This window comes from Mastigoproctus giganteus, chromosome 9 (genome assembly GCF_048544385.1).
Source record: "Mastigoproctus giganteus isolate SK-2022 chromosome 9, ASM4854438v1, whole genome shotgun sequence".
Classification (NCBI taxonomy): Eukaryota; Metazoa; Arthropoda; class Arachnida; order Uropygi; family Thelyphonidae; genus Mastigoproctus; species Mastigoproctus giganteus.
The window spans coordinates 18,881,352-18,894,668 of record NC_143583.1 but is presented as its reverse complement, the minus strand read 5'-3'; the positions used below and the strand labels follow the sequence as shown (position 1 = coordinate 18,894,668).

At 37.2% G+C, this 13,317-nt stretch overlaps 1 protein-coding gene across 1 annotated transcript in view; it reads left to right on the top strand.

The window, feature by feature from the left end:
- The window catches only part of Pcd (pterin-4a-carbinolamine dehydratase), a 31,227-nt gene extending 18,464 nt beyond the window's left edge, over positions 1-12,763 (top strand). The window contains exon 3 of the mRNA XM_090381243.1: positions 12,139-12,763. Coding sequence (XP_090237369.1) covers positions 12,139-12,324 — 186 coding nt within the window. The 3' untranslated portion in view covers positions 12,325-12,763. The remainder of the gene's footprint in view (positions 1-12,138) is intronic.
- Positions 12,764-13,317: the final 554 nt, after the last annotated feature.

Sequence of the window (13,317 nt, the reverse complement as noted above, 5' to 3'; positions counted from 1 at the left end):
AGGCATTTCGGACCTTGCAATGCTATGTGATTCCGATTCGTCTTTGTGCCCCCTACACCTGCAAGTTTGTCGCACTGGTAGTGAATCACTCTGTATAAATAAACTGATGACTTTGTTGATAAATGTAATGTCATAGCATTGTGCAAAAGGAAAAAATATTCTTGTCTGCAAATCTTCCCAGACATGATAGGAGGGAATAGGTGATGGCCTTGTGGATTAACTCTAGATGTGAGCAATTGTACATGGCTTTTGAGGGGGGGGAGCAATATTTACCTGCATAGGTGCAAGAGTTTTCTAGTGTTATTGAGGAAACCTTTAAGGGTTTGGGGAAGCTGTTAATTTGGGGAAAGGATTAGAGGAGCCTTTGGAATGATGCAGGATAGTGACATGCCAAAATAACACACTCGTACCCTCCCTGTGTGTGTGTGTGTGTGTGTGTGTGTGTGTGTGTGTGTGTGTGTGTGTGTGTGTACTTGTGTCTGACCTATAATTACATTATGCACAGAAAGAAATGTTGAAATAATTTCACATATCACTGAGAAAATCATGTTTAAGCAACTATAAGGGATGCATCAGGATTGCAAAAGAATAAATTGAATGAATTTGAGCTTTTAAGTTGATTAATACTGATGTAATACGACTAATAGAGATATGGTGTGCTAATGCTAATCTAGGGATTAGCATTAGTAGAGGCATTTGATGCAAGAAAGCAAGCTTATGCAGCATCAGCCAAAAAAAAATAAAAATAAAATAAATAAATAAAAAATAACCACTTCCACTTCACCCCTCTGTTCGTTCGAAATACCTGTCCAGCTGAGCCTTAAACTTATTTAGGCTATCAACTTCCATGACAAGGGATGGAAGTCTATTCCAGCAACCAACCACCCGCTGGCTAAAGGCAAATTTCCTCACGTCTATCCTACATCTGTCTTTCCTCAATTTGAATTTATGCCCTCTCAGGTGATTATTCTGAGCAAGAGGAAGAATCCCATCAGCATTGAGCATGCTCAAACCATTCAAGGCTTTATACACCTCTATCAGATCACTTCGCCGGTGCTTAGTCTCCAGACGCTGTAATTTGAAAAACGTAAGCCTTTCTTCGTAAGAGCACCCCTTTGTTCCATTCACTAATCTTGTTGCCCTTCTCTGTACTCGTTCCAGCATCTCTACATCCTTCTTGAAATGAGGCCTCCAGACCTGTATACAGTACTCTAGGTGCGGTCTAACCATTGCCTTATACAAGGGAATAATCACCTCCTTATCCCTGCTAGAAAAATTCCTATATATCATCGACAATACACCATGGGCTACTCTTGCAGCCCGTCTGCACTGCTCAGAAAACTTCATATCTGCCTGCACAACCACCCCCAGGTCCCTTTCATTCTCTACCACTGTCAGTGTAGTACCACAGATTTGATACGTTGCTCTGGGGTTGCTGTTTCCCATATGTAGTACTTTACATTTGTCAATGTTAAACTTCATTTGCCACCTCTGAGCCCATCTGCTCAACCTCTCCAGATCCTGTTGCAGTAGCATAGTGTCAGTAGTGTCCTTGACAACCCTGCCAACCTTCGTATCGTCTGCAAACTTGGACATTAAGCTTGATATACCATCATCAATATCATTTATAAATGCAGAAAACAATAATGGACCCAACACTGAACCCTGAGGGACTCCACTAATAACATTAGTCCACGATGAGCAGTGTCCATTGATTACCACTCTCTGTCTTCTCCCCCTCAACCACCCCTTTATCCATAGCAGCAATTTGCCTCCAGTGCCACACTGCTCCGATTTGTGCAGCAGTCTTCCATGTGCAACAGTATCAAAAGCCTTTATAATATCAAAGTATGTTGCTGTTTCCCATATGTTGACAAATGTAAAGTACTACATATGGGAAACAGCAACCCCAGAGCAACGTATCAACTCTGTGGTACTACACTGACAGTGGTAGAGAATGAAAGGGACCTGGGGGTGGTTGTGCAGGCAGATATGAAGTTTTCTGAGCAGTGCAGATGGGCTGCAAGAGTAGCTCATGGTGTATTGTCGATGATATATAGGAATTTTTCTAGCAGGGATAAGGAGGTGATTATTCCCTTGTATAAGGCAATGGTCAGACCACACCTAGAGTACTGTATACAGGTCTGGAGGCCTCATTTCAAGAAGGATGTAGAGATGCTGGAACGAGTACAGAGAAGGGCAACAAGATTAGTGAATGGAACAAAGGGGTGCTCTTACGAAGAAAGGCTTAAGTTTTGCAAATTACAGTGTCTGGAGACTAGGCACTGGCGAGGTGATCTGATAGAGGTGTATAAAGCCTTGAATGGTTTGAGCATGCTAAATGCTGATGGGATTCTTGCTCAGAATAATCACTTGAGAGGGCATAAATTCAAATTGAGAAAAGACAGATGTAGGAAAGACGTGAGGAAATTTGCCTTTAGCCAGCGAGTGGTTGGTTGGTGGAATAAACTTCCATCCCTTGTCGTGGAAGTACTTCCATCCCTTGTCGTGGAAGTTGATAGCCTAAATAACTTTAAGGCTCGGCTGGACAGGTATTTCGAATGAACAGAGGGGTGAAGTGGAAGTGGTTATTTTTTATTTATTTTATTTTTTTTTATTTTTGGCTGATGCTGCATAAGCTTGCTTTCTTGCATCAAATGCCTCTACTAATGCTAATATCAAAGTTATTCCCTGCATCCAGTTCTTTTGTGACTGCATCATAGTATCCAATCAAATTGATCAGGCAAGACTTCCCCTTAACAAAACCATGCTGTGTCTGAGCTATAACTGAAGCCTTATTGAGATGATCCTGCAGTGCTTGTTTAACCAGTGCCTCAATTAATTTTCCAGGAACAGAAGTTAAACTAACAGGTCTATAATTACTTGTGTCGCCCTTTGATCCTCCTTTGTGAATTGGGGTCAGATTTGCACATCTCCAGTCCATGGGTACTTCCCATGAGTCCAAGGAAGCTCTCATAATTATGGCTAAGGGTTTGCTTACTTCCTTTGCTGCCTCCTTTAATATAACTGGATAGATCCCATCCACCCCAGGTGCCTTTCTTGTATTTATCTTCAACAGTTTCTCCTCCACTTTACTCTCAGTTATTACATTGGGATGAAGAATTTTATTTTGGTGAGTAGAGTTTGTTCAGGAGAGAGGGGGGAAAGGGAGTTATACTTATCAGGAGAGCTCTCTGAAAGTGATCATACTGCATTCAGGGTTGGATCAAGTCAGATGGACATTGAGCTGCATAGTGTAAGATAACATACAATAAAAGGAAGATGATAGTTTGGGTATGTCAGCATTAGTAGAGGCATACAATGCAAGACAGCAACCTTATGCAGCATCAGCCCAAAAAACCCTCCCATTTCATCCCTCCATTCATTCCAAATGCCTGTCCAGCTCAGCCTTAAATTTATTTAGGCTATCAACTTCCACAACAAAGGATAGAAGTCTGCTCCACCAATCAACAACCCTCTGGCTAAAGGCAAATTTCAGCACATCTATTCTAAAACTGTCTTTCCCCAATTTGAATTTAAGCCCCTCAGGTTCTTAATCTGAGCAAGAGGAAGAATCCCATCAGCATTCAGCTTGCTCAATCCATTCAAGGCCTTATACACCTCAATCAGATCACCTTGCAGGTGCCTACTCTCCAGACACTGCAAGTTGCAGGACTTAAGACCTTCTTGGTAAGACTACCCCTTCATTCCCCTCAACAATCTTGTTGCCCTGCTTTGTACTCATTCTAGCAACTGTACATAATTCCTAAAATGAGGCCTCCAGACCTGTACACAGTACTCTACGTGTGGCCTGACCATTGCCTTGTACAATGGGATAATCAACTCCCTGGCCCTTGCTAGCAAAATTCCTATATGTCATTGACAAACCTCCATGACCTGTCCTGGCAGCCCATCTGCACTGCTCAGCAAACTTCATATTTGACTGCACAATTACCCCCCAGGTCTTTTTCACTTCCCTGAGTTAGTACCACACAGTTGGTACATTTTTCTTGGGTTATTGCTACCCACATGCAGTACTTTGCATTTGTCAATGTTAAACTTCAGTTGCCACTTCTCAGCCCATTTCCCAACTTATCTAGATCCAGTAGGAGTAGTATACTGTCTTTACTGTCATTAACAACCCTGCCAGAGGCAGATTTAACGGCGAGTGCACCAGGCGCGTGCCCTGGGCCCCGACTTCTGAAGGGCCCTACAAAACCCCAACTTTACACTTTTTTTCTAATGACACCAAGTTTGGTTTCATATATGCAATTTTAATTACGTACAACTTTACAATTGGCGGTAAAACCTGATAGTATGTTTATATTCACTTATTTTCATTATTTCATTACTACGTTGCATAGGCCCCGCGCGCTGCGCTACCGCTCAACAGAATCATATTTGCTACTTTGTACTTACAAAGGTTCTCCTGCAGTGCAGACTTTATACGCGTATATCGCATATTGTTGAAATTATATTAAGATAAAATTAATTCCTGTTGTTACATCAGCGCCTGGATTTTCTTAGTTTATGAATAATTTTTGAATTTTAATTAATCATTAATTTATTGCATTATAACTAAAAATATCTTCTCTAGTATTCTAATCGTTCAGACTATTAAGTTTTATATTTTTCTTTTCATTGGTAGGCTACCAATGGTAGCTAGAAAAATGAAACATCTATCAGGGGCTGAAAAAAGACAAATTAAAAAAAGATGCGAGCAAGTTGCCAACCAACAGAAAGGAGCATTGGAAAAACTTATAACTGGCCCTGGCCATTCAGGCCATCATAATTCAAGCAACAATTAAGATGAAGAACAAGGAGCTTTCATCAGTCAACAAAAAGAGTTAGTTGAAGTTGAAAACCAAGGTATAGAAGAAAGCAACAATGATGAAGAACCAGTCAACCAGGTGAAAAACCAGTAGGAAAAAATATAGAAGAAAGTCCATTTGAAAATATTGAAACGCAAACGGAAAATATTCCATTCAAAGTTACGCTAAAAGATATTGCTCTCTGGCCTAACTTTTTATCTAATGAAATGGTCGAATTTCTAATTTCAAATAAACCAAAAAATATAGGTGATAATAACTACACTTAAATCGGTCTATAAATACGGTGATCGCATTTACTACAGAGACCATTTTTACAGAAAAATTTCGAATGGTGAAAAAGAAGAAAGGACGTGGCTAATTTATTTCCGAAACATCCAAATCAATTTATTGTTACCCACGCAAAATGTTTTCGGGCTCAAAATCTAAGTTGACTACAGGGTTCCAAAATTGGAAAAATATTGGAATAACTTTGAGCGTCAAATGTCAAAAGAGCATGTCGCTTCAATGTGTACATTATACAAGCGCTCCTCTGCGTTAAATCGCATTGATGTTCGAAATCTGCAAATTAAATTGCAAAAAGAAAATTATTGGAGAGAGATTCTGTGAAGAATTGTATCCACAATAAAATTCCTCGCAAGTTTGGGCATTGCTTTTAGAGGCCATAATGAGAGTGCAACATCTTCGAGAAAAGGCAATTATTTGACTAGTTTAGAGTATTTGAGCGAATATGACGATTTTTTAAAGTTGCACTTACAAAAGTATGGAAATCAAGGTAGCGGACACGAAAATTATTTATCGCATCAGACTTGTGATGAACTTTTGCAAATAATTGCCGATTATCTTATGGCACACATTGCGGAGGAAATAAAATCATTACTTAAAGAAATGAATGATTATGAAACTGCTGTAATGAAAGTCCTATGGAATAAAATTTTGCAAAGAATTGATGCAACGAGTAAATCTTTACAATCTATTGACTGCACAATTGTTAAAGGTGCATCATTATTAAAAAGTCTAGAAATTTTTATTAATGAAAACGTAAGACAATTTCAACGAAATCGAATCAGAAGTTAAAGAACTAACAGATAAAACATTTGAAGATGATTGCGAGCGAACATGTACAGAAAATCGAAAGGAATTTTTTTTATATATAGAGAGCGATTTACTTAAAATTATTGATTGTGATGAGATAGTTAATAAGTTTGCAAAACGAAAAGCAAGAAAAAAATTTATTTAAATATTTTCACACATGTAATTTTAATTTCAAGTAAAATTCTATGATTTTTTTTTTGTTCAAATTTCTGATTGTTACTCCTATTATATGTATACTATCATTAATTATACTTTTACCTATGTTCAACTATTAGTTCAAAACTTAGTGATTATTATTACTATTATTAATTATATTATACATTATAATTATATTATACATTATATTCAAATTTTATTGGAAATAAAACATTAATAGTACATAATATTTTTTATTTATTTAAAAGAATGGTTAACATGTATTTTTATTTTCCCTGTCTCTCTCTTTTTTTTTAAGGGACCCAATATTTTCTTCTGTGCCTGGAGCCTCAACTGACCTTAATCCGCCTCTGAACCCTGCCAACCTTTGTATCATCTTCAAACTTGGACATTAATCCTGATATACCTTCATCAATATCATTGATGAATACACAAAAAAAGAGTGGGCCCAGCACCAAACCCCGGGGAATTCCATTAATAACATTTGGCCACGAAGAGCAGTGTCCATTGATTACCATTCTCTGTCATCTCCTGCTCAACCGTTCCTTTATCCTTTGTAGCAACTTACCCTTAATGTCATACCTCTCCAATTTGTACAGCAGTCTTCCATGTGCAACAGTATCAAAAGCTTTCCCGAAATCCAAGTATATGATATCAAAATTATTTTTGACATTCAGTTCCTTTGTGACCACATCATAGTATCCAATCAAATTGGTCAGACAAGACCTCCCTTTAACAAACCCATGCTGTGTCTTAATTATTACTGCGGTCTTGTCTAGATGAACCTGCAATGCTTCTTTAACCAGTGATTCCATTATTTTCCCTGGAACACGAGTTAAACTAACAAGTCTATAACTACTTGTGTCACCTTTTGAACCCCCTTTGTGAATTGGTGATACATTTGCATACCGCACACCTCCAGTCCATGGGGACCTCCCCCAAGTCCAAGACAGCTCTCATAATTATGGCTAAGTGTTTGCTTACTTCCTTTGCTGCCTCCTTTAATATAACTGGGTAGATCCCATCCACCCCAGGTGCCTTTCTTATGTTTAACTTCAACAATTTCTCCTCCACTTTGTTCTCAGTTATTCCAAAATCACTTAGCTCCCTGTTAGTTTGATAAACTTCTGGCATTCACCTCATTGAATAACTCCTCATGTGGAATGTAGATGCAAAATACTCATTCAATTTATTAGCTACCTGAGCATGATCATCAACAGTCAACCCATCTATGTTAAGTGGTCCAATCTGATTCATCCCTTTCCTTCTAGAGTTTACATAAATAAAGAACTCTTTGCTGTTTTTCTTTGCATCTTTTGCCAAAGATATCTCGTAATCTGCCTTTGCCTGCTTAACCTCCTTTGTGACTTGATTACGGACACGATTATATATTCTTCCATAGGCTTCTGTGTCACCTGATAATTTATATGCATCCCATACATTTTTCTTCTCTGCCACGAGCCTCATTAATTCATCTGACATCCATTTAGGCCTGAACCTTGAACAGTATTTCTTAATTGGAATGAAAAGCTTAGTAGCCTCCAAGATTAAGTTCCTGAAGGCTTCCCAAATAGAATTCAATGTTGGTAACATCAACGGTTAATCCCACTGTACAGATTTTAAACTTTTTTTTTTTTTTTTTTTTTGTTAGTTGTTAGCACATCAGCTTCTGTGGCCATAATGCACCTCCCAAAGTTTTTGCATTTTACTCTGATCCAAGCCCAAGCCCAAGGTGGGATTCGAACCCGCGACCTTTGGGTTTCCCAGCCAGGCACTTTACCCACCTGGCTAGCCCGGTCGGCTTAAAAATTGTCTGAGACCCCTGTAGTCACCTTTACGAAAGCAAAAGCCCTTCTCTTTAGCCTTGATGGTAGTTACATTTTTAAGTAATTCCCATATCAGTACATTGTGATCACTGTCACCCAGTGGTTCCTTTATCTGCAAATTCTTAATGCATGAATAATCACTGCTGATAATCAGATCAAGAAATATTACTCTGTCTGGTTGCCTCTCGAACGTGCTGTTGTAGAAAACAGTCATCTAATAAATCCAAGAAAGTCTTGTTAGTGTGCGAGTGACCAACCCACAAGTTCCAGTCAATATCGGAAAGTTAAAATCCTCCATTATAAGACATTTTGATTTACTGGCCCATTATTTCTCTGCACAATTGCTCATTATACTCAGATTCATTAGGTCTATAACGCACACACCTACTCTCATTTTCACTTTCCCAGTGCTTATGTCACACCAAATAGACTCAACATTACATTGTCCACCAACATCAATTGGATGCACTTCCTTAGATTTTGTGTGTTTCTTAACTAACAGCATAACCTCTCCTCCCTTTCTGTACATATTGTACTCCCCAAATTCTAATTCTGCACTGCTTATATCTGTGTGTCTCCACGTCTCTGATATCCCAACAATATCTGCCTTTGATGTCTTGACTAGCACTTGAAGCTCATCAAATTTATTAACTATACTCCTCAAAATGGTGTACATGCAAGTGTACCTGTTTCTACTCTTAGTTACCCTAACACAGCCCATGTATTTATTTGTTCCACTATGACTCCCAATAGTCCTGGAAATCTCCATTGCCTTGCTTTTTAAGCTGCTGCTCATTCTAATAGAAACAGTGCAAGAATCACTTTTGCCTCTGCCTGTGGCTACCGTTAACCTTTTAGTCTGTGTATCCCTGCAAACTAACGGTTTTCCAACCCACCTAACACTGCCTCGATAGCATCGGCAAATATTCTTGCACCCTTTCTATTTAAGTGTACCCCTGTAGAAGCAGTCTCTCCTGTCAACAAACACAGATTAGGTTGAAAATAATTCTACCCATTGAGCCTTGCACAGTCTCTACAGGGCCGAGTTGATTGACAAGGCTTTCATCACATACTCCCTCTTATCTGTGAAAGTATCTGCAATTCTGTCTGGGCAGAATTGCAGATACTTTCACATTCAACCCTAACTTGTGACTTTTTGTTCAACATTGACCTGTATTTGTTGAGTAAATCTGCAGATCTCGTAATATCATTAGTTCCAATGTGTACAACAATATCACCTTTTGTGCCCTTAAAAGATTATCTGCTCTTCAATGTCATCAACTTGTGCCCCTGGCAGACATACCCTGGTCCTGTTCCTTCTTGCATAGTATATTTCCTGTCTCCCTGACAACAGAGCCATGTTCCAGACCAAACAACTCTGAATACTATGACAAAAATCTCTGTAGGCAATTTAAATGGACAGCCAAGTGTGATTGCCTCATTATGGGTAACTTCAGTCTACCTTTCATAGATTGGATGCATATTAAAGGTAGAAAAAATGTGATTTATTTCTATGTGTCAGAGAAAGTACAAGGGGTTCTTAATATTCTTGACTTGGTTCTTGCCATGGATTGAAACTGCATCAAAGATTTCACAATGCAGACCAGTAATGGGTAGTGACACAATGTCATAAAATGAGTAGTGCCCAAAGAGATATGTCCGGTCAAAAAAAAAGGGGGGGCTTCAATTTCAAGCAAAGGAACTAAAAGGTTGAAGTATTTCTTGTATAACTGGAACGACAACTATAAGCTGCTGGATAAGAGTTTGTTATGGTAAATACTCAAGTGATTTATCCTGAAAGCTAGAGAGGTTGAAGTTTTAATACAGCAAAAGAACAAAGCATGGGATAGGTTATTATTGTGAGATGCTGCTTTATGAGTATTATAAGTATTTTTGTAACAATACTAATTTCACCTGTCTTGCTGAAAAAGTTAATTTCGAGAAATCTAAAAAAAGAAAAAAACCCCTTCCCATTTCATCCCTCCATTTGCTCCAGATGTCTGTCTAGTTCTGCCTTGAACTAGACAAACGTTTGGAGTGAATGGATGGGTGAAATGGGAAGGGTTTTTTTTTTTTTTGGCTGATGCTCTATAAGCTTGCTTCCTTGCACCATATGCCTTTACTAATGCTAACTTCACCTGTGCTCCCTAATCAAAGTCATTAAGGAAGATAAAGAATAGAAGTGACCCCCAACAGTGATTTCTGAGTGACTCTACTTTCTAAACTGGTCCAATCTGAGGTATGCCCATTTATAACTACCCTGTCTCCTATTTTTTAGGCAGCACTCTTGATCCAACAAAATAACTTGCCATTAATTCCAATTTTCTCCAGTTAAAAAAAAAAAGTTGTCAAAGTTTGCTGATGATCTAAAGGCAAAAAGGTAGTGGACTTGGCCATTTTGTTTCAAAATGATTAAGATCGGTTGCTCAAATTCTCTGAAAGGCAACTGAAGTTTAATGCTTCTAAATGTAAATTTTTGTACCTGGAAAACAGAAATCCAGCAGTTATCCAGCAGCAATGGTGATACTGCATTTAGAATACTGTTTTCAGTCCACACTTTAAAAAAGAATTTCTAGATAGAGTTTAGAGAAGCATAACCAGATTGGTAACAGATGCAAATTGAGGTCCATATAAAGATGGCTTAAAAAGTGTGGACTGCAAAACTTGGCATCTTTGGGGGAGGGGACCTGATAAGGGTATATAAAGCCCTGAAAGGAATCAGTAAAATGAGGAGAGGAGGTATATTTTCACTGGAAGAAGAGAAGAACCAGAGTGCACAATTACAGAATTTTGGGGAGTAATAGAAGGCTGGATCATATGAAATTTACATTTTGCCAGTGTGTTGTAGATTATTGCAGTGAATTGCCTGTAACAGTGGTTGAGGTTGATAGTTTGGTAAAATTCAAAGTGAGAGTTAGATAGGCACTGTTTGGTAATGGTTTTGGACGATAGAATTTTATTTTTTTGGCTAATGCAGAAAAAGTCTGTTTCCTTGCATCATTAAGCCACTATAATAATAATACTAAGTTTATATTTTTAGAAACTGTGTCCAAATTTATTGCTGCAAAATAGTGGCACGGTAAATTCTTGTGGGATCCTATTTCAATATCCAAATTTGGTAATTTTCATTTCAATATAAAAATGTCAGTAGTATTTAGAGGAGTCCCTCTTTTTGGCTGGAGTCCCCAGTTCATTATTCTGATTTTCTACACGTATGCTACATAACAGCTGCAAAATCTTGGAATAGGATCATATAAATGGTTAGCAATAGTTTGTTTCCATTTATAAAACCTTACATTTTATTTAAATATATGTTGACAATTGTGCCCAGCTCTGAGAATATCTAAAAGGGCTGTGTGACAGGATATGTTTAATATCTTTACTATGTACTGTAATGCAGTCACTGTCTTTCAAAATTGGATAATGAACAGCATAATTGTTTTCTGTGGGTATCCAGGCTCATCCAGACCTGGATTCATCTTTGATGATCAGTAGCCCAGTTTTTGATAGAAAATTATATTATCTTAAAATAGTTTCATCATAGCCTTATAAGTTTGCTATCCAGAGACCTTTTAAAAAAAAAAAAAAAAAATCACTGCTGCATTGTTCTAATATTTTTATTGCAAAAATATTGTTTTTGCTGGATTTTTTTAACCTTAAATACTCATTTTATAAGGCCAGATACTTCAGATACTCATTTTATATATATATATGTGTGTGTGTGTGTGTGTGTGTGTAAAATTTTTGCTGTAAACTGTTCTGGCCATAGTATGCCAATTTCGGTGTCAGCTTGGTATGTATGGTTTTATTGTGAACATGTCAATAGAATTTTAGTGTTCGTGTGCAAAGAGCTGGAAATACATGGAATGATCTCTACTCCTCCTAGTCTGAGATCAGTTAACTGTAGTCTTGATTGAATCCAGACCTCTCCAAATAAGTGACATGGTCAAGAAACCCCATATTCATTAGGATGTCCTTTTAAAGTGTTAATTGTTCAGTTAATGAATTGCCAGCTCTGCACTTTGAAGAAGCCAATATTGATTTCTTCAAGGACATCGTAAGTGGCTTTCACTGTGTTATGATTCAAAAGGCCTTGTGTTCTTGTTTTATTGATGGGACAGCAACAAACAAGCAGAAAAAATTATAACATTTAATGTTGCTACTTTTGCTTTGAATTGAATTTTATATAATTTTCTGTCATTAAATGCTAAGATAATTAATTTTTATTTAAGGCATTTGGATTCATGACTCGCATTGCCATGCAGGCAGAGAAGATGGATCATCATCCTGAATGGTTTAATGTCTATAACAAAGTTAATATCACCCTTAGCTCTCATGATGTCAGTGGCCTTTCTGAAAGGGATATTCGTCTTGCAAATTTTATTGAAAAAGCTTCAGGGCTGGAGCAAAAAGCATAATTATATTCTGGTATTTCTGGTGACACCCATTTTTACTACTGATATTTGGTATATATTGGTGTAACTGTAAGAACTATAATGTTTTTTTAAATGTATTTTGTATCATTCTATGTAAAATCTTACTTTCATATGAAGTGACATCCAGAATAAGGGACATAACTATTAATTCTAATGTTTTTAATTTTCATATGCAGTAGTTAGTGCTACTCAGATTATGGGTCATATTTTTCTGTGGAAAGGGGACAGGTAAAAGTCTTTCTACTGTAGATAATTATCCATTCTTATGGAAATTAGTGTTAAAAACTGTTTTATAAGTGGGGATACCAAGTCTACATTTAGCATTTAACTCCAATGATTTTTAGTAACTTTTTGTACACTTTCTTTACTAAGGCACTGAATGGTGTTAGGCATTCTCAAGTGGAGATAAATGATTATTTTCTACCAGGAAGTATGTTTTTTTTTTTTAACCTGTAAAATAAACTGTTTAGATCACATAAGTGCACATTAGTAATCAACCAAACTTGCTAATGTTCATGATTATTTAGGGTTTGAAACTAATAAGATGTGTGCTAAGGGATAATAATATTATTATCTGTGCTATTAATTAAGATACAGCTTAATCATATTTCATTAATCTTATATCCAGCTAGCTGTATAAGATCAAAGGATATATGCAAAATATTTTTCTGAGAGAGTCAGTAATTGACCAAGAAAACCAACATACACTTGATGGTAATAGTTTTTGCAAAAGTGAGGCTGGAATCTATTAAAACAGTGAGAATTGGTTCATTAAATAAGATTGCATCTGATCATGGAAGCTATAGTATTATATTTTTGTTTCCAACAGTTGTTGGAAAATTGGCAATAGAAATTACCACTTACTGCATCTATTTCACTTCTTGTGAATATATATATATATATATATATATGGGCAAAAAAAACCCTCTATTGTGCTTATATATAAAGTCTGACTGAGAGGAGTAGTTACTTCTG